General features: G+C 45.8%; 1 protein-coding gene across 17 annotated transcripts in view; it reads left to right on the top strand.

Moving 5' to 3' along the window:
* The window catches only part of LOC143362403 (uncharacterized), an 85,661-nt gene that overhangs the window by 49,732 nt on the left and 7,931 nt on the right, over positions 1-27,998 (top strand). For 9 of the 17 annotated variants that reach the window (XM_076802510.1, XM_076802504.1, XM_076802516.1 and 6 more), the window contains 9 exons: positions 12,129-12,265; positions 12,782-13,061; positions 13,400-13,520; positions 16,775-16,919; positions 17,158-17,251; positions 17,563-17,792; positions 18,054-18,132; positions 20,861-21,025; positions 24,668-25,039. In XM_076802510.1, the coding sequence (XP_076658625.1) occupies positions 12,129-12,265; positions 12,782-13,061; positions 13,400-13,520; positions 16,775-16,919; positions 17,158-17,251; positions 17,563-17,792; positions 18,054-18,132; positions 20,861-21,025; positions 24,668-25,039 (1,623 nt within the window). The remainder of the gene's footprint in view (positions 1-12,128; positions 12,266-12,781; positions 13,062-13,399; positions 13,521-16,774; positions 16,920-17,157; positions 17,252-17,562; positions 17,793-18,053; positions 18,133-20,860; positions 21,026-24,667; positions 25,040-27,998) is intronic. The other 8 variants (XM_076802509.1, XM_076802508.1, XM_076802505.1 and 5 more) reach the window with 8 other exon arrangements.

The raw sequence follows: 27,998 nt of genomic DNA, 5'->3' as shown, positions 1-27,998 counted from the left end.
AATCAACGTCTCCTTCGCGAGAGCTCGGTCCGCGGTTTTCTCCGCGTGCGACGCGGCCGCGGGCGTACACACACGGGTATCCTCATATCGATAGAGCATGCAGAAAATCGCATATCTCAGCTGCGCATTCGCGTTGAAAGCCTCTCATCATCGTGCGAAGACGCGATTATTCTAGACTCTCAGCTGCCGCATCCCGCCGCCTGCACGACAATCTTTATATTCACCGGTGCTTGGCTGTGTCTATTCTCTCTGTGTACGGCTGCGTTCGGACGAGACTGTCAACCGGAAACGACCAGCAAGAGCAGCCGTCGATCCGCCATTTTGTATCGACCGTGCAAATTCATTCGTGGCCCTCCGTCGCTTCGAGAATTTTCATTTTGCACGAAGATCCAGAATTTACTTACGATTGACGAATCGCGAGGGCCACGATTTGCGATTTCCGCGTGCGATCCTGGCTCGATCGGATCGACGACGGTGGTCTCGTTTCCCTCGAGAATGTCGTCTCGCCTCGAAACAGCCGGAAAGATGCGCCTCCCCTTGGACTTCGGGCCGATTGTAGCGATTGATCGTTGCAATTAGTCTGCCGCGAACAATCTTCGTGTCCCATCTGCGCAAAAGTCTCGATCGTTTTGTAATTGCGACGATTAATCGCGTACCTGCGAACCGGCAAGATAATCGATCCGGTGTCGCGTGCCGGGCCCCCCCCCCCCCGGTTCTCGCGTCGACCGGCTAATGAGCGACGAATTTAATTAACGCCGCGGCACGTTACAACGCGGAATCATAGTGCCCGCGCAGAGACTGCGGAGAGGAGAACGTGTCGCTCGAACCGACCGACCGACGACGACGACGACAAACATTCGCTCGCGTGTGCCCGGCAACAACAATGCAAATGTTCGACGGACACGAAGCTCGCCGGATCGGTCAATATTGATTCTCCTGATGGCGATGTTTGATTATTATAAAGGCCATCGGGATCCGTCATTATTTTCAATCTTTAGCGAATATATTGGCCCACCGGCGCGGCGGAGCAGACAATGCAGGAGCGTTAGATAAGAGAAAAATGAGTTTCGGATTAATCAGGCGTGCTCGTGGATAAATGCCGTTGACATTGTAGAAACGTTAGCGCGGAACGAGTAAAAAATCCATACAGCAGATTAGCCGTAGAATGGACGCAGATAGAATCGTTCTCTTTCCGAACATTCAGGTCAATTGAATGGGCGTACATGCATAATGCACTCCGTGTTTCAATCTTTTTGTTGCCCTCGGGTCGGCTAATTAGGCGAACACTGAAATTCTTGGTCGGCTTCACACATTCTCGCTCATGGATTCGGTAAAAAGTAGTCGATCGGGAACCGAGTAAATGTAGACTACCGATTTCTGTACAGCATAGTATACAGACGATGCAATAAGTCATGAGATACGTTTAAATTCAATATTATTCTTATTTCGAAGCCAGCACGTTCACAGGAACAATTTTCTGTTCGAGTATTAGAACCTGGTCAAATCACCGACAGTGTACAAATTATTAGCGAAAATTCCCAGAACCGACATTAATTTAAAAAACACTAAACGTAACTCGGCAAACTTAAAGACGCAGAGTCGAAATGATTTAGTTGAGGAAATTTTCCATTGCAGAATATGTCCGATCAGGGCTGCCGCGTAGAAGAAAACTGGCGCTAGGTCAGAGAAAACGGTGAAAGGTCTAGCGTCAAGATGACGTCCGCACGGGGGGGGGGGGGTTAAATAATTCTCTTTCCCCGGTTGCGCATCGATTGCTGTCACGGACGATATGAAAGTTTGATGTTCCGGTGTTCACGGAAAAACAAGGTTTCCGCGTGTTTTTCGGAGACAATGCCTGTCCCAGTTCTCGACGACGACGACGGCGACGGCGACGTCGACGTCGACGATTGCACCTAGAAAAATTAGTCCCGTCTGACCTGTTTTCGACCTGGATTTCTGGACACCGGCGTGCGCGCTAATAACTAACCGATGTTTGCCGGCGTGCGTGCTCCCGTCGTGCACCGGGAAGAATCACTTTTTTCCCGACGAAGGCGGCCGGCTATTTTAAAATCCGCCGGATCGATCGCCCGGAGACCTTTTGTCGGAAGACATATCCGTGAACTTTCGAAATTTCCGAACCGCGCGCCGCGGTCGAGAAAGATAAGCCGAGAGCCCAGCCGGTTAAATACGGGCACGGCTCGCGAACACTATCGTTTGCGACACGAAAGACGGCAATATCGCCGGAGAAGGATGTTACCTAATTGTGTGACCCCGTTCGATTTTAATACAACTTACGTTGGACGGAGTTTCGGAAAATATGCATTTATCTTACCCTCGGTCGTTCATGGAAATTTATGGCGAACGTAGGGGCGCGTTCTTCGAGGTATCGAGTACGAAACTAGGGTGGATGTAGCCTTGAAAAATGAGGTTGCTTGGTCGTTCGTTTCTGAAAGTATGGTTTTATAGTATTTATATTAGTAATGTTTGAAAACTGTGCTGGGAAGTGTGAATCTGTCGCAACCATTCTCTTCTTTCCGAAAATGGTAGTAATTTATAGGTATTCGAGGATCGAGTATAGTTATTAATGAGTTTGTCAATGGATTAGCGTTTTCGGTCATTAAACAGAAGATCGCAGCCCGATTTGGAACACGTTGAATGGAAATTCTGGAGCCCCCGGTGTCCTCGATTACTGTTGACTCGATCGGATCACACCAACGATTCGTTTCCTCTGTCCAAACACGACAGGCGACGCGTAATTACATGATTCTTCGTATTTGCACGTGTCCGGAACATGCTCGGTAAGGTTGCCTAATTGGCGATTACATGATAGAAAGGAGACGAAAAATTGTTCACTTCAACTTTTCCCGTCGCGGGGTCCAGCGCGTAATTTTCAGTAGCTATTTTTATTATTATTATTATTATCATTATTATATCGTTTATTTTAAAGTGGTCGCATTAACAGGTAGGTCATTAGCGACCACATCGATTACAATTGAATATAAAAGAGAAGGTTACAGTTAATATTTACATTGTGGTGGGTTACAGCAAGAAACAAATTTATAACATTTTATATACAGGGTGGTTGGTAATTGGTGGTATAAGCGGAAAGGGGGTGATTCTACGCGAAAAAAGAAGTCGAAAATATAGAATAAAATGTTTTCATCCGAAGCTTCGTTTTCGAGAAAATCGAGTTTGAAAATGCAGCAAGTTCGCATGCTATTCGATAGGAATTATCTGCTGTGTCTGATCATGACCTACCAATTCTACTTCCTGCGCATACTAAAGCACGCGAACCCGACGGATCTTTATATTCGATTTTCTCGAAAACAAAACCTCAAACGAAAAATTTTTATTCTATATTTTCGACTTCTTTTTTCGCGTAGAATCACCCCCTTTCCGCTTGTACCACCAGTTACCAACCACCCTGTATATCAATCGATTTAAAAAACAGTAGCTATTTTTGTTCCGTCGAAATCGAGAACGATCATGATGGAACCTACACGGTTCGCCACTCGATCGCAATTGTAATTCGAGGCGCGATTCCGTCGGCGGTAAATCGCATCGGCTCGACGCCGACGTTAATTAACGTCCCAAGGATACTTTCGATCATTTAAGTTTCAATTACCGGCTCGGCAACCGTCCGCTCTCCCTCGGCGTCTTAAATTCAATCAGTATCGAGCGAAAAGTTACCGAGGGAAAATCGTTCAGCGCCGGATCGATCCACAGCTTATTCCGTGCGATCGGAAACGAGATATCGCAGCGAACCAAAAAATTGCGATCCAAATGGAACGATGATGAAATTTATTTCTGGAACGAGAAACAAACGGGATCGTTCCCAGTCGTACGGACAAGAAAGCGAGACTCGTATAAATTTTAATCGAGAAGCAAACAGTCCGATCCCTTTTCAAAAAAGTGAAACGCGAAAATGAAAAACCACCGGCACAAATTGATGTTTACCTCGGACATATTTGTACTCGCTTTATTTCTATTTATTTCCCTTTGTTTGTTTACTTTAATCGTTTTCCAGTCCGATTCGAACCATCGTCCGAATCAAATAAAATCTTTGCTCTTTCGCGGCGATACACTCTTCAACTCGTCATTTTTATCATTAATAGAATGTCAATTCGTTTGAACAGCGATCGACATTGTCTCTCGTCGAGCTTTCGAATAAACATTTTCCCGAAACAATGCCTACACAAAAAGAACAAATCGGGAACGATTGGTACATTGTGTTTCTACGAACGGCAAAAACCATATACGTCGGAGCTGCGCTTGACTTTTATTCCCGTGACTTTTGCCGTGCGCCAAAATGAAAAATATATTCGACAGCTTTCGACAAAGGCCGCATATTGTCCTGTCACGTTCAGGTACTGCGACGTGTACTTTTGCCAGCGCGCGTCGGAAAGATCACTATCTCTCGCGACAAAGCGCTCCGCATCGAGCGAAAACGTCCGAACTGAAATTGTTCGTGATCATAATCGCCGCAGCATAACTGATTCCGTCGATGCAAAACACCCGGAGAAAACCGCCAGGGAAAGTGGAGTACAGAGGAACGAAAACATGGCGGCTTTCTTCTCGCTTCTTCCGGCGTTCCGACGAAACTTTTACTTTCCCCGGTTGAACTGGTTGCTCATGGGCCGAGAGAGAGAGACAGAGAGAGAGAGAGAGAGAGAGAGAGAGAGAGAAGTGGTCGTTTGCATTGGCAGAAATGAAAACACGTCGGGCGCCGGAAGATAATTGATTCATAGGCAGCCAGACGAGTGACGGCTGGAAAATAGAGTGAAGGAGGCGGAAGCAGAGAGAGAGAGAGAGAGAGAGAGAGAGACAAAGGTAGATAGAGACAGAGGCTTATCGGTTCCATTCAAGTCGGCCTATTGATACGCGCGCGCGGAAATCCTGCGGACGGTTTTCTCGGACGAATCCGGGACGCGGATGACCGAGAAAAGCCGGCCGATAATTATGTTACACGCTAGCCCCCGGATTCGGACTGGAATTCCAATTAAAGGGAAACGCCGGGGACTTTAAAGCAGCCCGCGAACCGAACCGCAACTGCAAGATTCGCTGTTCACGCTTTTACGAAGTACAGTAATGCCTCCGAATACGCGCGAAAGATGCACACGATATTTGCGACAAATCGTTCGTCTAGCTTTTCTTTTTACGATTGACCCAGAATATTCTTATTTCGCGTGATGTTCCAGTGGTCCACGGTCTATTCATTACTGTGTGAAATTAATTAATTTTTCAGTTTCCCCGGACAAATTTGTAGCGAAAATCGCGATGTTTCGCAACGGGCACCAAGATGACTTTTGTTTAAATAAATTGGCGAACGCGGGTACGGTGCTGCGGGCCGGTTTCCGCCATTGGCGAACCGACGACGATCGATCGATCGCCACCTGCGGAAAATTTCTGCACGGTTTCGCATTAATCTTGGATGCAGTGCGCTCGTCCATCGTAAACCGTAGAATCGCAGGCTGCACTACTTTTCCTGTCTATCTCGGACGGTGCTCGAGGCACTCGTGACTCGTGATTATCCGGGTCTTCGGGGACCCACCGTCCATCTACGCTCGCGATTGCTCCATCGAACGGGGATACCTTGCTCGGGAATGATTTATTCCTTTCCGGAGACTTATTTTCTATTTATTGGACGGTGCAGAAATATTCGGAGCGAGAAGATTCACTCGCGGAGATACGCTCTCTTCTGTTCTCCGTATCGCATGAATTAATAGGTGGCCGAAAAGGCTCGGGAAAACTCTGTGTGCGCTGTAACTGTCGCTGAATAATAGAATAATTGCTGCTGGTATACTAAATTCCGTCCGTATCCTCGGATGCATTTCGGCCGGCCTTGTCTTCAGTTTTCTCATTGGAGGATTGCCCGATCAATTATGTGCCAGTTGAATTATTTTCCGGCGAGGTTCCGAAATGAATTTTTAAACCATACTTTGTTCGACGCGGTAGAACTTGTGGGACGCGGAAGGATTAAAGAACGAAATCGCTATGATAAAACTCTCCCGTCTCGATCCAATAAAATTGTCGCAATTTTTACTTGATTAATTGTATTTTTCGCCAGGTGGACATTTTAACGGAGATTTGTGCGATGCGGAAATCGAAAAGATTAAACGAAAAATTAAATCGTAATTTATACGGATCACAATGCCGGTTCCTCGCGAAATGTATGTGGGGGTCGCAGTGTTTTTATAGTTCAATAAATCGAGGATATTCCGAAAATGTCGTCGTCGTCGGTGTAGCATGACTCAGAAGATCAAATAGCAGAGGGATTCGCTGGAATCCGGTTTTGCGTAATTTATTCATTAGATGGAATCGCGAGTGAGAACGGTGTGAGGAATAAACGAACGCAGACGCGGGAACCTTTCTCCATGATTTCTTTTGTGATAATTGGACTCTGCGAGTTTCACGCGTTCGCGGCGTATGCCGTCGTATAGTAATTGGAATTTAGTCGGACCTGGCAGTATTAACTTCTCCGTTTCTGTTTTATCAAGTAAATGTTTTTGACTTCTCGAGCCGGAGATTTACGAGCCCTGATTCGCCGGTGGACTCGACACTGAAATAGTTTTCCGGTCGAAACGGCCATAACTCGGGAAAAGGGTCGAACGGTGCGCGGGCTTTATTAGAATTCTTTTTATTGGATTTATATATCCCAGAGTTTTCTATTTATAAGTTGTCGGTAAAATTGATGAAATTTTCGACGTCGCTGCGGTTCGACGGGAATGTCAAAGCCTCCTCCTCTTCACGCACGATCTAATGATCTAGCCACGTAAAAGGAAGCATTCCCTTACGAACGGTTGAACAGGGGGAGAGAAAGAGAGGGAGAGAGAGAAAGAGAGAAGAGATCCGTGATCGCCATTCAGCTACGCAACTGGAGCACAAAGCCGGGCTCCATCCGATGCGATTACCTTTGAGCGTGATGCGCCGCGAGACTCATCGTTATCTACCGCCTTTTTAACCCCCCCCCCCCCATCCTTGGCTACAATTACTTAACCCTGCCTTAGTCTGGCGAACTTTCTTCCTGCCGTTAGAATGGCGGCGTCTGAGAGACCGCGGAACAATTTTTCCTTTCGAAATCATGCAAATCACGCTACAAACCGAGCGTCGCATCCCTCCTTACCGGGCTCCCTTTGTCTGCTGGCTGTGAATGTTTGCGCATTTACATCGGGCACCAATAGTGGTTGATGGTACGATTATTATCGAAAAACTTTAGTGGAATTATAGACAACCGCGATAGAATTAACCGCGGCAAACTGGATTAATTGATGCATCAAAATCGAAATTACGTTTCCACCGAACCGACACATTTTGTTATAAATTAATTTAATGGTAACAGTCTCCGCATATTGCAGTAGACCAACCGTTTCTCATGAATATTGTTATTGTAACAAGTCAATTTCCAAAATATTAATGTAGTCGTTATTGTTACCGAACAGTCTCCAAACGTGAAAAAGCTGTACGAATTCTGAAGGTTTTACCCTTTGCACTCGAAGGTATTTTAACGAAACATTTCTTCTGACTTAGAATATTTCCCTTGTATATATATTTTTTTTTTTGTGTTATACACATGAAAATGGTCCATAAGCTTAATTATTAGACAGCGTATTTTATGCATTTATGACAAAATGAGGTGTGATTTAAAGCAGTAGAGAATTAGAAGAATTTAGAAATACTGTTATATTATTTTCAATCTATTAACCCTTTGCACTCGAAGTTACTTTAACTCCAAAACGAAACGTTTCTTCCGGCCTAAAATATTTCCCTTCTATATATATTTTTTCATGTTGCACGTACAAAAATGGTGGAATTTACTCGTACAATACTGAAGTGTTTAGTAATTTATTACATACAAACAAATTTAATAGTGTACAAAATATTTTGAATAATGATACAGCAATTTTTAGCGGCGCCTTACAGTCGCCATTCGAGTGCCAAGGGTCAACTATTTTTCTAGATTTTCTGAAACTCGAACAAACCGGATTAGGTCCTCCCGAAGAGTATCATCGGTCCGTAGAACGTTTTTGCTGTTGAAGGAAGTAAATACGTTGGAGAGTGGAATTTTGTATAGTGTTCACGGGGGACTAACGATCCTCTGGGACGCTTGTTCCAAAGAGGGAACCAATTTCAAGAAGGAATCGACTTCGTAGCGGTGGCGTACAGTATTATCGGATAGAGAGGACGCGAAACTGCGATCCAGGGAGCAGAATAATATGAAGTCGGGTTTACCGAATCGTAAGATCGAAACGAGATGGTTATTGCGTCGGTTTTATCGACGACATGTGGAATGCTGCCAGGAGAGAGCTCTGTGGAGCTCGGCTTTTCGAATTGAATACTGTATCAAAAGCGTTTTCTCTAGAATCATTCGACAGCCTCACAGCGTTCAATAGAGTGATTCTACTTTACATCAGATTTCTCTATATACGTCGCCGAGGCCTGGACGATAAACGTCGCGGAGTTATCCCCACTACGTATGCCCCGAAGCTCGAGAGGCCTCGGATTGTAGACATAACACTCGCTTATGTCTCCTGGACGATACATGTCCGTGGCTATTGTATTGTTGACATATATCGAGTAAACATTGCTGCTTTTACGTATTTACAGGATCCATTATAATACTAAACAAAATTGTACACCATTTTGTGTCGAGCTCGGCGCAGCTCTCGACAGTGTTACGCAACTTTGATTTAATATCCTTTTTGCTTTAATTAACGGACACGAATTGGTATTTGCACGGATGTTCGCCCGACGACGATCAAAGTGCAGCGCTGTTAATGCGATTAAACGTCACTGTCTGTAATCGTTGATTTTTACTGACCCGTCATCGCCACCGAGAGGTAATTACACCGAGTCGCAATTTACAATTCTCGAGAGCACCGTGTAATCGAGTTGACGGTTTCAATTGTGATCGTTAACGCGATGCACTCTCCGCTACGGGCGAGATTGACGATTGATTGTGAAAGAAATTGCTATGCTTTTCTTCAATTGCGCGCTCGTCGCGTTAACGCCGAGCAATTACCACGACTCGGCAACAAGATTTCATTTTGAATGAACTAGAGTAAGTTTTCTGTGTGATCAGGTCGACGAAGAAAAAAGATGTTTGATCTTTATCGGAGGTGAACACCTTCGAACTCTGTCAAGACGCTCCGAGGCCATAAGTTGACTTTGCGTTGTCGACGAAAGGTGCGGGAGGAAAGAGGGCAAGCCTCACTACCCAGGAATCTCGGCGAGGCTGACGATGTCGTTGCATGAAAATTGCAAAGACGCTTACATAAGCGAGTCAATATTCCACGCACCGTCACACGCCGATCACTATACCACCACTGGGGAGAACGCTCGCACACACGCACGACCACGTATAGACACACCGCCTTCCATAGGTATCGTAGATTCCCTTCAATCACGATGGAAGTCTGCCAAAAATATTCGAAATGCATCTACATAAAAGAAGCACAGCAATGGGTATAAAAATTCTTCAAACTTCTCAAATTTGCTACAAGCTACAATGAGAAATGTTTCAATCTTGCTCAATGGAGGTCTAAACGACTCAAAATGGTTGATATTTTTATAAAGAACCAACTCATCCGAAACTCGTAAAAATTCGCCTACTCGGCGAACGCAGCCGACACAAATTTTAGAAATGTTTCAATCCAGCTCTAATGGCAATGGAGGTCTAAAGGACTCAAAATGGTTGGTATTTTTCTAAAGAACCAACTCTCGTCCGAAACTCGTAAAAATTCGCCTGCTCGGCGAACGCAGCCGACATAAATTTTATTTCATCGTGCGAATGCAGTTCCCGCCCGAGTCCCATTCACTTCGCCGTTACTTTTACCCGTCGAATGATTGATACGGGCAACGGCGCATCCTATTTCGCCAGCTATAAAAAAGTCATTCGCAGAGAGATCCACAGTCGAGATACAAAAATACGAGGAGGGAAAGTCGCGTGACACACGGGCATCACATTTTTTCTCAGGAAACCAGCAGGTGTCATACTTATGGAGGACAGTGTACACACACACACACACACACACGCACGGACGTGCACAGAGACGACAACGCGACGAGGACGCATCGATCTTCCTCGCGTGCACATTGTTGTCCGTGCGAGAATAGTTTGCGTTTCTAAAAGTAGAAGCCGTCTCGCGCGCGCGCGCGCTCGCGACCGTCAGCCTCGCCGACCGGAAGTGAACGCGTCTCGTCGCACGGACGCGAAAAGTAGCGTCGCGACGACGACGCCCGTTTCCCGCGGAACCTCGAAACGCGGACGAGACACAGGAAGCCGGTGCAACGGGACAGGGAGAGCGACGCGCGAACTTTCCACACAACTTGACCCCCTCAACTTCACCCCAACGCTCGGCGATATACTCTTCTCGAAATCCGATTTCCGCTGACCTTAATTCACGGTGCAATAAGGGCTCTTCCATAGGAGACGTGTCGCCGCGTCGGCCGACCGGCCGCGACACGTCTGACTACACGACGACTCGTTCCACTGTCGGCCACTGTCGACCGTGCGTTTGCCGAATTAACTGGTTGCTTTGAACAGTTGCAAAGGAAATAATTAGGGTCACTCACGATTTTTCACGTCTGTCAGGTTCTTCTCGGTAAACTTGGATGGTCTGAACGGAATGCGATCATTCTATTTTATTAACTATTTTGCTACTGCACGGGTGCATCGAAGAAAATTCTTGCACTCCGCTACTCCGGTCTTTTAATTCTACGATCACCGCGAAAAATTTGGAAAACTGTAAGCGGCCCTAATTTTTTCGGACTATACAGGGCAATTTAACATGTTCCACGGTGCATATACGATATCATAAATCGATATTACTATTATTTAACGAACTTGTTCCGCATCGTATATTTTTAATTCACGCTTGAAACTATCAGCTTACAGGGAGGGGTTAAACAAAATAAGGCTAGGAAATCATCTCTCCATTTTCAAACTGCGGAGGATGTAATAATTGTGTTGGCATTTAGATGAATATTATCGCGTTGCACAATATTCCGGCTACAATCATTATCTTCTGTTGTTAAACAATTGAATGGAAACCTCGAATAATCGTCTCCGTTCAATTTCACTTTTCCATTCAGTTGTCTTTCCCAAGTGGGCCCTATGGCGGCGGGTAAATCGTAGCTAATTTCGCGTCGATCAATTCCCCATGAAAACTGGCAAACGAAAGAGCCCCAGAGAACGATTGTCAGCGGCGCGGCGCGCGGCGTTAGCGTAAACGCGCGGCGACGACGAGGCGGTGTTGTCGGTGGGAAAAGAAGAAGTTCTCGGCTCGACTCGAGTCCCCATTATGTCCCCCGCCACAAAGGAACCATTTCCGCGAAACTTGGACTCTCTCGAGACGCTTTTTGCTTTCGCCGCTTAATCGTCTTTCAGCGATCTTGCGTCCAAGCGAAAAGAGACCGCTTCCGGTTCCAGGTACCAGGTAGAACGAAACCGAACAGAAGAAAAAGAGTGTGGGAGAATGAGAGAATCAGCTAGAGAAAGATTGAGAGAGAGAGAGAGAGAGAAAGGGCTAAAGCAGCACGGTTTGTAGAGAAGAATGTTGCCTGTATACTTTCTTTCGCTTCTTAAAATTTCTTCTTTTCCTTCTTCTTCTTCTTCTTCTTCTACTATAATAGAAGGAATGTTTACTGTGCGAACGATTTGTAGCAGCTTCCGCTTGTTCTACGTGCTTTGTGCACCTGGAGAAGAAGTTCGCTCTCACACGTTCTCTATGTTACTTTTTTCTCTTTATCTTTGTCTTTGTTGTTTTCTTTTTTTTTTTTACGTTACTGCGACGAGAAGCGCGCGCGCCCTCGGGCGTGTACTCGCTCCCTCTCGACCGTTGTGTTAATTAGTCTCCATTAAGAGAAATCGATCAGCACACGCCTCGAAACCGAACGGTCGTGTCGTCGAAGCACGTCATGTCTCTCTGTGTGAAAACTGCTCGAGGCTCCGTGTTCGAGACAAGCGATCGGCGCGGCTCGCTTAAAAAAAAAAAAAGAAAGAAACGGTTCGATCGACGCGAGACAATGAAAACACAGTCGAGAGGCGGGGAGGGCGCGAAGAAACGCGGCGGTGATCTATCGATCGACTCCCCGGACGATCTTTTCAACCTAGAACCTCGTCGTTTCAGGGCCCACCTTGGAACCACCGTTGCCGAGGCGAAAGAAATGCCCGGAGCTCGCGTACAAGACGCACGAGTTCATCACCGCGGCCGATGGGGGTGGCATCGATGCCGTCGATTCCAACGTCGTAGCTGACAAAGTCCGGGTATGTATTGTTATACAGGGTGGTTGGTAACTGGTGGTACAAGCGGAAATGGGGTGATTCTACGCGAAAAAAGAAGTCGAAAATATAGAATAAAAATGTTTCGTTTGAGGCTTTGTTTTCGAGAAAATCGAATTTAAAGATCCGTCGGGTTCGCGTGCTTTAGTATGCGCAGGAAGTAGAATTGGTAGGTCATGGTCAGACGCAGCAGACAATTCCTATCGAATAACACGCGCATTGCCTCAATGCGAAAGCCTCGAACGACAAATTTTTATTCTATATTTTCGACTTCTTTTTTCCACCAACCACCCTGTATATTCGTTGGAAAGTAATTCGGAAGCATTGGTCCTGAGAACAGGACAGTAAAGAGAAAATAAATCTCGGTTTAATCAGTTTCCCTACGTTCTTTATCACAAGCTATGCTGTAACCGCAATTGAAAGTTTTCTACCGTGCACCGTTAACTATTATAATCTTGTTCTAATCGGTTCGTTGGATAATCGAGGACTCTCGTTTCGCAGGAAGTTACAGCGCAGTCGAGCTTGCCGCCGAGTCAGCTGAGCAAAGCGATATCACGGATCAGCACCGAGTATCGGTTGCAGTTCGCCTGGCCTAGACGACCCCAGCTAACGAATGGGGAGATAGTGGCACCGGGAGTCACTGCCGCCGGGGGGGCTGCAAGCACGACAGGACCACCCAGGAAGTCCCTCAGCATGGGGGCTCTGAAACAGGGTATCGCGCCTACGGGGCCTGCTCCAGTTCACAAGAAACGACCCGGGGATGTCGATCACAAGCGCGACGGTAAGCTGTCCGTAGCGTCTTCCCGGAAGATTAACCTACTTGACCCGCTACCTAGTCCTAACAAACGTATCCTAGCCCAACACCTATCAGACCTAGATTTGATATTGCAACAAAAATTGTACAAAGTCTGAATAAACAGCCCTAGGCTGCGGATTTTACGCGTTAAAGCAAGTTGGTGCCATTTGAAACGGTAGCAATGTTAAAAGAATTGTAGGACTTTAGAATTTTAAAATTTTCAAAGAAGAAAGTGCCAACTTTGTTTTGCGCAAAGATTCCCAGCCTAGCCATCGTTGATCATTCAAAGTTGAGAGTAAAATGCATTGTGCAACGAATTGCAGGGGTGCAGGCATCGGAGCTGGAGCCGCTGGTCGGAGGCACCGGGATGGACATCATCGACGGCGTTGTTCCGGAAGGGGACGAGCGCGAGGAGGACATGTCGGATTTGAAAATAGCTTTCAGGTCAGAGAGACACCATGACACGCCACACACGGTTCCCCATAGAACACTGTTGCGTAGCCCTAGTTACCGCGTTACGGAAGGGAAGAACGAAAGCACCTACGACGATCCTCTCTAGAACAAAATCGGTGTGAAGCCGCGTCGAAACAATGAACCGTCAGAATCCAATTCTCTGTCAGCACCGGCAACCACAAATTGATTCATTTGCAGGGGTAAAAAATCAGGTAGAACCGTAAGGATAGTGGAGGATAAAGGGAGGAGCAAACCGCAAGAAAAACCGTTCCCCACCTCGGAGGTGATCGAGCTTAGGCGACTCGCTGACGAGTACAAGGTAAATCCGATCACGGGATCGAGGGACGCGATACGTCGCGATTCTTCCGACTCGCTGGATATATCTGTACTTCCCTCCGTGTTCTGTATTTTTCCTTTCTCCTTTTTTCTTTACCAGTGTACCTTTTTACAAAGTCTAGCATTTACTCGGTGTGTTCTCGTTGTCTGTTTTTCGCTCTATGGAGCTCTTTTTTCACGGACTGTACGGGGCGGAACCGTTCGTTCGTACTTGTCGATTCAATTGGAAATCGTCTCCGATCGTTTCTGCGACAGTCAAGGTGTCTTAACTTGGAACTTCTTTGTCGTTAACAATTTCACAGAAGAAATGGAAAAATTTTTACAGAAGAAAATAATCCTGCAAACGATTCCACGAATAACAAAGATACCCTGGCTTTCCAGAAGTTAAAAAAATCCGAGACTCCGCTCCTCATTCGTCTGTACATTCGGAACCATCAACACGCACAAACACGCATAATCTCGCTCGCGATCCGACAATCGAAACATCGTCACGAGCTGGTTGTTTGCATGCGTTCGTGTCCACGGTTCATCGAGAGTTTTCAATCACTGTACATACTCATCCCGAGTCGAACCAACCGCTGAAACACCAATTAGTCTCACACGCATTAATTCACGATACAATCGTTCTGAAAAAGGTCCGAGAGCAAAACTGAAGGGTCTCATCTCGATTCAATACGTGCATGAATACCTTTTCTCTTTTTCTGTCTCTCTCTTTGTGTTTCTCGTTCCGAGATCAATCGGTATGGTTTGTGTCTTCCAAAGCATGCTCTCTGTGACCCCGCCCGCCCCCTCCCCTCTTACTATAGTGTGTGCGTTGTTAGTGTCGAGAGTTTAGCTTAGACGGTGCGTGCGAAAGCAACAGAATGACTCGTTCTGATTTGTACATTAGCATCGCGACTGGGGTTGCGGTCTGGCAGCCGAGGACGAAGCTTCACTGTGGAAACGAGTCTCCAGTAACCACGCTCTCAACGCGCTGTCCCTTGCCAGGCCAGTACACTATACTCAACTCGTCAATGTTTGCAATGTGTCACACTGCCGATTTAGTCAGAGGTGTTCCCTGTACCACCATGTTTCTTCATACCAATTTTTATAGACCATAGACTAGATTACAGTCCCCCTTTCTCCCCAGAATTAACTGAAAATTATTAACTGGAAATAATCCCTCCTAACTATTAGACGTAGAAATTAAATTTATTCCATTTTAGGGTTCAATCAAGCTTGGTGCAATAACAACGACTGCTCTTTCGTGTTTGAGAATTACCGATTTTTAACAACTCCGAAACAATTGGATACAGTGAAAGAACCGAAAAACATTTCCAAGAAGAATTGATTTCCAAGATAATTGTCAGTTGATAATTTTTAATTGATGTCCCGGTAGTTGGTGGCAGCGTAATGTAACATAATCAAGGTCCCCGATCGATTCTGAAAACGCTGTCTGCGGAAGTGGATGCAGCCGGCTGCTACGCGACATGTTGCCGCGACAATGCTCGACTGTAACTACTTCGGGGCTCGAACCCCGCAGGCGGCAACAAAGTTACCCGCTTCCTCGAACAGTTTCGAAACTAAATACGCGCACCCGGTATTTACTCTCTAACATTACTGTCGTGTACATTTATGATTAGTGTACCGTCGGCTACCGGCGTTCCCCGGGGTAGCAGCGACGACGTCTAACTTCATACAGATTCGTTCTACTCGAAGCGTTTGCTTTCTGATATCGCGTATTCATGCGCATGTATAATTCCACTGTCGGTCGCGGGAACGTTCAGAAAATTAACATTAATTTACGCGGAATAATTGTGTCTGACTATGCACAGTTTCGTTCTACGTTGTGAAATGTTTACACATTTATTCGCATTTTGTGGTTGACGTACTGTGTTCGCTCCGGAAAACTAGGCATGTCCGACTATATACAGGTTCGCACTACTTGGATCGTCTAGTCCGCTAATGGAAAATGTATGCATATTTATAATTACTGTCGGTTACAGACGTTCAACGTCAATAAATTATCGCGGGCTTACAGGAAATCCAGGGCTGACTATGTACAAGCTCATTCTACTCGACACGTTTACCCTATAATATAATATTCATGCATATTTATAATTAATGCGCTGTCAGTTGCCACAGCTTGACGCAGCTGGAATTAACATATGCTCTCGCAATGCGGGAATAATACGGTGTCTGACCAGACGTAGTTCCGCTCTCCTTAAAGCATACGAGTGCTCTGTAACGTCGATGCATATTCATTGCTGAGTTTATAAACGTTCTACGTCGACGGAATTACCATGGGGCTGATTAATTACCGTTTGATTCCACTTGAAACATTTACCATCTAACATTGTACCGGAACATATTTGTAATGGACGTACCTTCGATTACCGGTGCCCAACGGGATCAAAATTAACACGGATTTAAATCCAACGCGTGTCCGGCTAGTGACGAATTCACTCTACTTGAAATATTCAATTTCTAGTAAAACTTAGCAAATATGTAACAACTTCTTGCTATATATTTGACAGAAGTAAGAACGTCGAATGTCTGACTAGATACTGTTCCATTCTACTTGAGATAGAAATCAGATACAATCTTCAGAAGCAACAACCAGGTAAATATATTCCAGGGGTAGAAACGTTCAATGTCTGACTACATGCAGATTCGTTCTACTCGAGAGAAAACTGACGAATAGCGTTGAAAATAATTTAGTACAGACTCTAAATATATTATATTTTTGGTGTTTTATTTGTCCAGATGATTAGTTGACACGATCGTGAAGCTATTTTTGAAGGCTGTTGATAAGGGAATCGTTTCGAACCTTCACACGGGTTTTGTCGTAGCTGCGTTTTATTTCTTCCACGCGGTTTCGCAAGAAGGTCGTCTCGGAGTGCCGCGATGACGAGTGATTGCATGTTTAGGTCGGTGACGAAGGAGGAGAAAGAGAAGGAGAACACGAGGAAGGTCGCGCCGGTTTCCACGGCGATGACCATGCCTCCCGCGGGTCGACCGTCATCGGTGCAAGCTAGACCCATGCATGGAATACTGCAGGACGATACGAAAACGGTACGGCAATTAACATTACATCTGCCCCGAGTCATCGGAATTTATTAAACGTACCAATCAGTAAACCATTATCTCCATCAACGTTTCCTATTTATTCCTAAACATTCTGGAAGGGTCCTATACAATTTTTGATGGAATATGACAACGATGGAACGTTAATGCCTTACTAATTGGTACACCCTATGTGAAACTAACCAGTGGACAGACTCTCTATAGAAACTATTGCATGACTCTATAGGTCATCGATCTTTCGCAGGACACCGAAAGAGCTATCGCTCGCGCAAGAAAGGATTTCTTGATCCGTCACCATCTGGATCGTACAACCGGTGTGGGTGAGTGATCGAAACAAATGCTTCCTCGAAACTAGAACACGTAAACCTCTCGAACAACTAACCCTTCTACGGTCCTCAACCATAGACTAACAATAACGTCGACACTTTTCCCAAATATAAAAACATCTTTGAAGAAACAACTGCACGACCAAGTTAAAGAATCTCAGACAATCGTGGTACTGTTGAAGGTCGGTTAAACAGCCTGAGGACGCTGCAGGATTAGAATCTCGAGATAAGCTGGTCTAAATATGAAACTCTCGAAGCCACAGTCGTCCGATGGAACATTAAAAGACTCGAACGATTTTCGACAGGAGACGGCGCACTGCTTCCCTCTCCGACGAGAGAGAAATTGGAGCCCGTGATACCACGGCGTCGCGAAGACACGAAAGAACACCGTGAAGAAGTTCAGCCTAAGACCAAGTCCAGCCCGAAGAACAGCCCTAGGACCGGTCGTTCGCAGAGTCTTGGCCCGACTGTCACCGAGCGTAGATCACCGAAACGCCAGCCTCCTCGTGCACCGTCTGTCACCAAAGATGCGAAGGTAAAATCATTTCCACGACAAAAATCATTTCGTACGACGTACAGTTGCCTCGGAAAACGCCGATAGAATTGACACAGTAGACTTTTCTAAATAGAATCGGAATCATTATAAAGAAATGTCACTCACTGAAACGGTAAGGACAAAATGTCTATCTCGATTCTTAGAGGAACTAGCTTTCCGAGGCGACTGTAATTTACTATGAAGTTTGCGCTGAACCGTGTTACCGACCGATAAATCGTTCACCCGATCGAATTCCCGTAGGAGAAAGAGAAGGAGCCGAAGGATAAAGAGAAGGATCAAAGGGAGAAGATCGGTGAGCCTGAAAGGCATCCACGACCGAGTAAGTAGCCCCGACCGAGCATCGTCGACACATTCCCGTTTCGACATCCCTCTGTCTCGATAACAGTCGATAATATCTTAGCATCCAAAAAGAGATCGTATACCTAAACCCGAACGATTGGCGCTCGTAATCCGCCACGAAACAAATTTCCCGTTTGCATTTTCTTCGTGCATCGTCGATTTGGACAGTTTCTTCTAGACTTACTACTTGTCTTTCTTTCCGTTTTTTTTTTTACATTTTTTTTTTTTTTCTTTTGTATAGAAGTATCGTGTAAATATTGTATCTATTGCGATTATATTGGACTGCTCTGTTTGCTCTTTGTGGGCCTCGATAGCCGAACGTGTTACTACCTATTTTGTAACTGTCACCACCTTGTTCGGAACGTGTTTCGCGTGAGACATTCACCGCTTCTAAAGAGTTCGAGCCACGGGGACGCAATCGAATCGCTTTCCGATTCTTTGAGCGGTGCGTGTGTCCGGACGTATAATTGCCAAACACGTCGTTCGCCCTGGAATCCCCGAGGACCCGGCTCGTCGAGTACCGTCATTCGAACAACTTCTTAAAACAATCATCTATCGTTCTGCCCAGCAAATGAGAAACTGCTTCGCAACCCAGAGTTTGTCGAGCGGGACGATAAATCATTTTTTAAGACGTTTGAAACCCTGCCGAACCATTGGAGTCCAAGTGTATGAAAACTAATATAGGACCGGTTTGAAAATTGATATTGAGCAAAAGAAATAATTATAGTAATTCGAAGCTTCCCGTAGTCGGGTTCCACGAACTCGATCCTCGCGAGTTCCAGGGTCATAATGTACTGTCTTTCTTTTTTTTTTTTTTTTTTTTGGTAATATTTTTGTTTTCTTAGGCAGATGCATGATACTCATGTTTATTGATCGTACCTATCTCTCTGTCTCTGCCAGTCTAGTAACCAGTAGCTCTATTGTTTGGCCGTACAGAAAGTTTTATTGCGACATGTTGTTTCCCCCATTCCCGAACGGCCTCCGTGAGTCGCGAGTAGCATAGTTTTCACGGACATGATTCGCCATGTCAGGTTCGATGAGGATCGAGCCGGACGTCGACAAGCGTCTGTGGCGAACAATGTTGTCGGGATTTCCCGTTTAGCTCTAGGTGTCTTTACGAACGCCAACCATGCCCGAGACGAGAACCCAATTTCATCTTCGAACCCATCGACCTTCCGATTATAATCATAATCATCTATCTTATCTTTATCTCTCTCTCTATCTCTCATGTTCGACGATCTTCCAGCTCGCTAAATTAGGCGAGCAAATCGGCATCGCATCATCTCCATCGCGATTCGCTACCTAACCATCAAACCAACATCATCTCTCATCGCCATTCGACTTCATCTTCATCACCAAGTTCCATCGTCAAGTCTTCTCTCTCTCTCTGATCGCGATCGGTCGGTTGCATCATCCTCGTTCATCGAACGGGTCACTCTCCCCGGAATCGAAGTCAGTAGGCGGATCGAGATAGGCGACCAGCAAAACCCCGTCTCTCTCGAGAATTAAAGGGGTCTACCTACTTTCGGGGGCAGACGAAATCGAATTCCCTTTTATTCGGAGGTTCGTGACGTTGGCCCGGGCTTTTGTCGCAACCGGACCGACTGGAAATAATGGGATGGGGCGAGGGTGTCCGGCTTTTATACTAGACTGTATTTGCCGCGCGCGTGGCCCCAGGGAATCACTCGACAAAATTTCATTCGGACTGATCAAAGGGTTTTCGGATTATCGGGGGATGCAGGGGGACGTTCTATTTTGTGTGTACGCTACCGGCTGAAATTCAACTCTTTTGCCTAAACATGCGTCGCTATTTGTGGAAGATTATCATCCGTGCTACCAGCAACCTCGGAGTAATTTATTCCGAATTTTTTGGCTGAAACTGATGGACATATTAATGAATAGAAATCGTCTGATCGCTTTAATTTCTGGGAACTTGAAACGTTAAGCTTGATGGCTCAATGAACGTGTTTCATAAAGTAACCATAATCTTTCGGCTGGTAGAGTACATATTTTCCATGATACTTATTTATTCTGAATCTCGATCTTCGGTGCTGATCACCATTTTTCAAGAAGAACCGTTCCTCATACAGCTCTGTTCACTCTACGATACTGTGCAGAGTCGACAAGTAGGCTGGACAAACTGAAATCTGATTGGTGCTCGCTATCCCCACCGCTCACTGTAATAATTCAACAGGCTCGTGTAATCAAAAATACAAATCAATGTAATCAATGTAATTTCGTAATTTCATGACGAAGAGAAGCCTACTTTCGCGTTCTGCACAGTACTTTCGAAAGCTGAGAAAATGGCAGTCAGCTGCAATTCCCTCTGAACCAATAGGCCAATTTCTAAAACTTATTAAGTACAATATCAACGTGCTGTGATAAAAGCAAAACGACTATCCCCTTTCCCTCCGTAAGGTCTCGACAACCAACTTCTCAGCTCCTAACAGTACATCATCCTAAATCTACTCGACTAATTCCCCGAAGTGCATGCCTGAGCGTGTGAATTCGCGTGAAATCCTAACTTCCGAGTCGCAGGATGTAAAAATGATATTGAAAACGACCCTGACGCGGATGAAAGTAGGAAGACCCCTTGCGCCGGGCAGTCGAGACGAATGAAAAGAAAGAGTAGGAAAGAAAAAACTGTATATATCAACCGCGACGATCGTCGATCACCGGTGCGAGATCAGATTGATCAGGAGTGGCAGCGGGTGTTTCAGTCACGGGCCCTGGCCGCGTGCGTTGGAGCATACGGGAACCCTCGACGATTTCCTCGACGGGTCCGTCGACCAGCGTGCCGCCATTACCGCCACCACCCTCGGGCCCAGGGCCTACTCCGTTCCACAGGAGGCCCCCGCAGGTCCATCGGAAATGTACGTTCTCTGTACCACGTGCCAGCTGCCCGCTAGCCCAACTCTCTCACGTATCTCGGTTCTCTTTAACACCCACCCCCTACATCCCGCAACCCAACCACCCAACAGATCCCTCTCTACTAACCCGACAACGCCTCTTCTATGACTCTTTGACCCCCTGAACAGTTTGACACGTCGACCGAATCGTCGCGGATGTGCTCGCTTGTCCAATAATGTTCGCGCGGTTTGATCCGACCGGCCACAACATTTGTTTACCCTGAAAATATTTGGATCGCCAAGGACTTTTGATACGTGATCCCAGGACCTCTGGACAATGTGTGCAGAGTTGAGTGTGCGGACGGGATCATGCAAATTTAATATCTGCAGGAATTTGGCCGCGGAGGGTAGCATCAACCCTTGACCGGGCTAGCTGGATTTTGACGTAAAGTTCTTCTGTTTGTTCTTAACTTTAGTTGTATGTTGATACAAGCGGTGCCATCGGAGCACTTGTGTGTAAGTTCCGTTGAGTCTTTGAGATCCTACTTCAAGAATTAAGGGATGGATACTTCGTTGCAGAAGTTGGTCGTTCTCTCCGGTAACAATTTGCACAGTAATTTTGCGGAAGATCGTTAACGATCCCACGATTGCATGAAAACAGCACGAGCATATTGGACAAGCTGTGATTCTCATTCCGTTTACTTGCTTTTCTTTTTCTTTCAGTTTCTATCCAAAAGTCTGACTCGTTCGTCCGTTACGATCGCGAAATTGTCAGAGGGTTGAACCGCCCATCGAGTTCTCGGTCCCGAAACAAAAGAAAACGTTGTCCCTCTTTGTTGAAAGACTCGTGAGTCGATGAATTCGGCATTGTGCTAACAAACCGGCACGCTGAATCTTGCTTCGAATTGCTCCGGGTCAAATCCTTCGTCCACGCCGACGGTTGACATCAAAATTTTAATAACCGCAATTCGCGATCGATCTTCTCCGATGCCCCTTCAAGAATAATTTTTTCGGTCCTCGACAAGCACAATTTTAATCACTGTTCCATTAGTATCCGTACGATTTAAACGCGTTGGGAATTTAACAGAGTTCGATAGAAATGATCGCGAAGGCATCTTTGAAAAATAGTTTAGTATTGATTCAATACTATTGAATCGAAATTGGGAGTGTACCGTTTTTCTTGGAGGGGTTGATTCTCGGACGAAAATCTCGATTTCGGAGGATCGATGTTTGGCCAGAGAGCGTCGCGATGGAGTTGTCGCACTGGTCGGCTCTCGTCGGTCTCGATACAGTCGCGCGGCGAAGGCCGGAGAACGCGATCTTACGAGGGGAACCTCGATGTTCGAGCGCGGACGCGATTCCGCGCGGATTCGATTACTCCGGGAGACCCTTCAGCCCTCAATGACCTCCCCGAATGAGAACGAACCTCGCCGAAGCGGCGCAGCCTTGCTTAAAATGTCCGACAATCGCGCGGACCGCGAATAGTATTTTTTTTCTTTTTCTCAATACGGCAACTGATCAAATATTTTCGAATGATTTATAACAATAGAATAGCCTTCATCCCCGCTTCGCGGCGACATCCAGATAGACTACGATTTGTAATAGTGATTGAGGACTTTGGGAGGACGCTTGGTGAACGGTGATCAGTCTTAATAAATCTCGACTCGGTGTGGTACGTTAGAAGAAAGAGATTCCTTGTCCACGAAGAACAAAGATGCCCATTGTCTATTAAAACTGCCAAAGGCCAACAATCGTTTCGATTCTGCTTGTGCCCTTGGCATCGAGCCGCCCCTCTGTCGGGGGTAGATCCAACCCCCACGGATCGGTTTCACGAGGGACATAGTGGCCGCGGATAAAAATAGCAAGTTCCTCAACTATTCTCGGACGACCGCAGGGACCTTTTTCACAGCCCGAGACGACGATCCTCTTCACAGAAACGTGAAAGGGGATGTCTTACGTGCGCGGAGAGCGTCTCGGTCGAAATTCAGTTTCCATTCTGCTCGCCGCACCTCTCCCTTATTCGGGGGGTTAATTTTAGGAGCTCGCCCGAGCGTGAACCAGCGCGAGCTCTCTATCGGTTTAGGGGGTTGTTCCGGCGACCGTGTTTAACCCTCGAACGACGGACGACGTCAGTGTACCGGCGAATACAGGGTCCGTTCGGATCCACAGTAGTGATCCCACAATTCTGTACGATCCACTTCTCTATGGATCTCTTTCTATCGTGCGATGTGTACTGCGATGCGTAACTGTTTCCAGACCGACTCTTCACTTTTTCGGAACTTCGGACATTTTCGTTTCACCCTTTGCACTCGAATGGCAAGTCTGACGCACCGTTAACCCTTTGCACTCGAGCGGTGACTCTGAAGCACCACTAGAAATTGTTGTGGCATTATTTCAAAGAAATTACAACAAATATTACCATGTATTTGTTACATTACAAGATTTGTATTCAACAGATTACTAAACATTTAAATATTATATGTCGTAATAGGATCAGTTTCGTATGAATAAAATGAAAATATTCTAAGACGGAAGAGAACAATTTAGTGTTAGAATGAAAATAGCGCCGAGTGCAAAGGGTTGAAATTCGAATCTGTGTTTGTGCTACTAAATTTTGCTTGTACGGTAGAACCTCGACTGTCCAACTTCTTTGTTGTCACACGTTTCACATGTAAATAGTTTCATCCAAGAGATGTGCAACTCACGATCGGTTGAGGTCTTGGTCCAGCACCGATTTTTCTTTTTTAGATAACCGAGGTTCTAGTGTATTCAATTACGTTTTACACTCTTTCGAATGAAGTTTCTGAAGTCGGAACAGCTTCGAGTGCAAAGGATTAACCCTCTGATAACGAGTCCATCTATTAGACACTTATGTTACTCTTGAACCCGAATAAAATTCTAGTTTTCGTTGTATCTAGAATTTGAAAGAAAATGCAGGCTGAATGGTCACAGATTTCTAGAAAGCGTCCGGTAATAGGTAAGAGGGAGAATATCTAACAAAATTTCCGTTACGATTCGACACAAGCGAATACTTAAAGTACTATTGTAGTTATCGCATTGGGGATAGAGAATCTCTGTGGAAACGTTTGCACGTCGCAGTACAAGCCTTGAGTCTGCCGTAAGATTGACTAAGAACATTCTCACAAACCGTAGCCTAGTCGTTGACTATCTAGTACATATACATATATATATATATAAAGTAGCATTGATACAAGCGTACGACAAGTTCTGCATGCGGTAATATCGTTGGTATTGGGATGCGTCTTACAAGCTACATGTCCGTTAATGGTTCCTAATGATATGTTAGGTGGTCTGTAATTAAGGTACTTCTGGTTGCGTGACGTAGAGAGGGTTGAGTTTATTAAACATTGTCGCTCATTGACGGTACACAGACACGGGTGGTCGGGAGGGATCCTGTATTCGCCGAGCGGGGGTTATGCGATCGTTGATGAAATCGGCACCGACTTGCGTGCGAAACGTTGGGAAAACCGGTGTCGTCGAGGACACGGGGACGACTGGTCACCGGAAACCATCCGAAAGCTTGTCCGGTCGCATTTTAAGCATGGCTGCCGGTCGAGAGGCAACGACAGCGTAAGTTCGCAGCCCCCCCGATGAGGAGGGTTGACCTTTATTCATCATTGTACTTTCTTGTCCGGTATGTTCTAGCCTTCCTCGCAACCACCGCTCCTCCCCATCGCCCTCTTCATCAAGCCAAACCCTCAACCACTACCACAACCACCGCCACCAACACCACCACCAACACCACCACCACCACCGCTAGTACCACTGTAAAACCCCCGGTAAAGCATTCAGTTCATACGAGTGTCCATCACCCACCTGCGTCGAGCGCTGCCGCTGCGGCCAGGCCGGACCGTGTTAAAGATATAAGCCGGTGCCAAGGTCCGAACGAAGCTCAGGCAAAAACGGCCCGCGACGAACCAGCTGCGGCTGCGGCCGCAGCCGCCGCCGCCGATCCATCCAAATCATCCTCCGATAGTCGATACGCGTCAAACCAAGCCGCTACCGCCGTCCAACCTAGTAAGTAGCATGCTATCTGCCGTTCGGCCTGTTGCTAATTTCTTTCGCTCGAACGTCTAATATCTTTTACGCTTTCCGTGTTCGTTGTTGTGTATATATATTGCTCTATATACATCTTGTTCCCCTCCTTCCTCCACCCTCACTCTCTGTGTCTCTCTCTCTCTCTCTCTTTCTCTCTCTCTCTATCTCTCTATCTCTATCTCTGTGTCTTTGTCTCTGTCCAGAACTCGTCCCAGAAGCACAGCTGTCCCGTCTCGTTCTGTCCAGTGGATCTTGCGAATTTCTACCGCAGCGTTTCCCAATCTGCGACTCAGGTTCTCCAGAGTATACTGATCCCTATCAACGGATTGATAGATAGCTTTTGCCGAAAATCAACCCCGGAGATTCTCAGATAATCAGTGTAATTTAACTAATGAAACCGAGACTGGAAATTGAAAATGTATTGTAGGGGATATGCTGTCTTGACCCTTGAAAATATTTGGTCCTTTCGTACAAAAATATGTTAACTCTTCACTAGGTTTACGGGATTATTGAGATTGTGAAGTTTCATCTGAGTGGAATTACTCAACAAACTTATTTCCTCAGGTATATGTTATTTAAGAAATGACTGAAAACTTGGATAGACTCGTGAGGATAAAATATTCACTTATAATGCTCCGTAAACCTAGTGTTAAAGATAGAAACCGATCTGGCTTTCACCGATCTGAACTCGAATCATGTGAGATTTTGAAAGTCGAACAGACTTAGTTTCTGAACTTCTGCATTTAAAATTGATCTTAACGCTAAACCAAGCATTAACAGTATCTGGTAAATGTTGCCATTATAAAAATGGCAATCCTAAATTTATTGTCCGCAATTTTCCATATAATGAATGCTTGGACAAGGGAATTTATTCCACTGTTTTCCATAAATGAATCTTTATAATTTCAATAATTGTGAAATATAAAACCGGTCACCTGACCGTGGTAGGTTTAGTGTTAGTGTAAGATGAGCTGTTATCCCTAATTTTTTGAATTCTAAAGATCCTGATAAAATTCGGTTTATCCGGACATGTCACGATAAAAATGAATTTCCAAACCTGGTCAAGAATCACTGTCAGAGTCGTATGTGACTGACCTGGCAGTCGATTCTAATCACAGGCGAAAGAAAATGTTTTTCCGATGGAAATTTGCAAGAGGCAGGAGTCAAAAATTGTCGGTGTCAAATTACAAAAAGCAGGAGCCGAATGAACAACTCGGTGCAAGAACGTTGGGAAACGCTGCTCCGCCAGAATAATTCTTCCTGCCCAATGTCCCGCATAGTGTTCTTAGTTTCCGGTTTCTCGGCCCTCGGCGGCGCAAACGCAGATAAAGATAGAAGAAGCTCCCCCGGTTTCACTTATCCCGAAGATGTTCCATGATATAATAAACGTTATAGCTCGCGCGCGGTCTCTCGAAGTAACAAGAGCGATCCTCGAAGCGTCGGGCTCCGCGAGGAAATCTCTTAAACCGTGCTCTCGAACCGGCTCACGTTTAATCTCGAACGAACGTGCTCTCTGTTGCTGGAGTGCAACGTTTTATTAATTTATCGCACGGCCCTCGAGAAAAGCTAGCTCGCTTCTGGGACGACCTAGAAGAGCGTCTCGTTCTTTCCCTACACTGTACATCGCCTCTGGCTTCCTCTATCTTTCTCTCTCTCTCCCTCTCTCTCTCTCTTTCTCTCTTTTTCTCTATGTTACTCCATTTCAGTGCAACGTCGAGGATGGCCTCGGGCGATACTCGCAAAGATTCGCGTCCGCTTATGCTACAAGCGTTTTTGCGCGGACCGGATCAGGACAGCTCTCTGTGGTCCCGATCGCTCTACAGTTTCGTTAAGCTTTCGCTCTGTTTGCGCAACAACCAGTTCGCTCTGTGTCCTACCGAACCTGCGAGAACCAATTTCCGAAATGTCACGAGAAAATCGAAATTCGGCGTGCTCCGCTGGCTGGCGGCTGCGCTAGATCCTCTTTTCCCCCTCGCGATCCACACTCAAACAACCAATCACGCGGACACGTTTCATTGACACCGCCACTCGAGGCGAACAGCTCTATTAATTCCAGAGATTCGATTAATTAAGAGCGTTCGATTAGCGCCACGACTATACCCCTCCGGGGGAATTCAGGGAACTCGTCTTCGGAACCGGCCCGATGATTCAGGGACTGGGGAATTGATCGACACACGATGCTAATCTCACGATCCACCGTGTGCTAGAAATTAGGCTGCGGATCTTTGTTTGCTCGTCGAGGTGTTAAACAAATTTTCATCTGGCACGGAGATCCACAGTCGTCCAGTGACGATAACACGCTGTTTAAACTTGTGGGAGAACAGTGTACATTTTAACGGGAATTATTGGACTGCGGATTTTATGCGTTTATGACGAAAATGGGTGAGCACAATTTCAAAAGATTTGAGAGCGCCAGCGTGTTGGTTTCAGCTTAATAAAGTGATTAATAGAAGAAGGAAATTTTGATTTCGCTCCTGTGTCTTGTAGTCAATGGGAGTATTTTTTATTTTGCATGAAGATCCGCAGTCTAGCAATTACAGAGCTTTTTTTACTTGAAACTACTGTGTTCACTGTGTACTGACAAAAGAATTTGTTCAAGCAATTAATTTTATTCGGGAAAGTGAAACGGGAACGAAAGGGTTACAATTTTCGTCACGAGTCCCACGGATTCGTGCGACGAATTCAAAATGGCTTCCTAGCTAACTACAACTGCGGTACTTGCAATCTTTGATTGTTATACTCGATTTTTACAAAATCGCCACTACATCGTGGAATTGCGAACACGATACAGGGTGAGTTACCCAATTCCGTCACTTGTAATAATAATTTGTTGTATGGAAAAATGTTCCGAAGGAACCTGAGCCTGTTTTGGTATTTTTCTTTTTTTTTTCCAATTTATTGTTACAACAAAAGAGCGTTCTGAGAACACACTGTACGA

The sequence above is a fragment of the Halictus rubicundus genome, chromosome 17 (genome assembly GCF_050948215.1).
Source record: "Halictus rubicundus isolate RS-2024b chromosome 17, iyHalRubi1_principal, whole genome shotgun sequence".
Lineage (NCBI taxonomy): Eukaryota > Metazoa > Arthropoda > Insecta > Hymenoptera > Halictidae > Halictus > Halictus rubicundus.
Note: the sequence above shows the minus strand (reverse complement) of the source record. Positions and strands in the feature narration are given on the sequence as shown.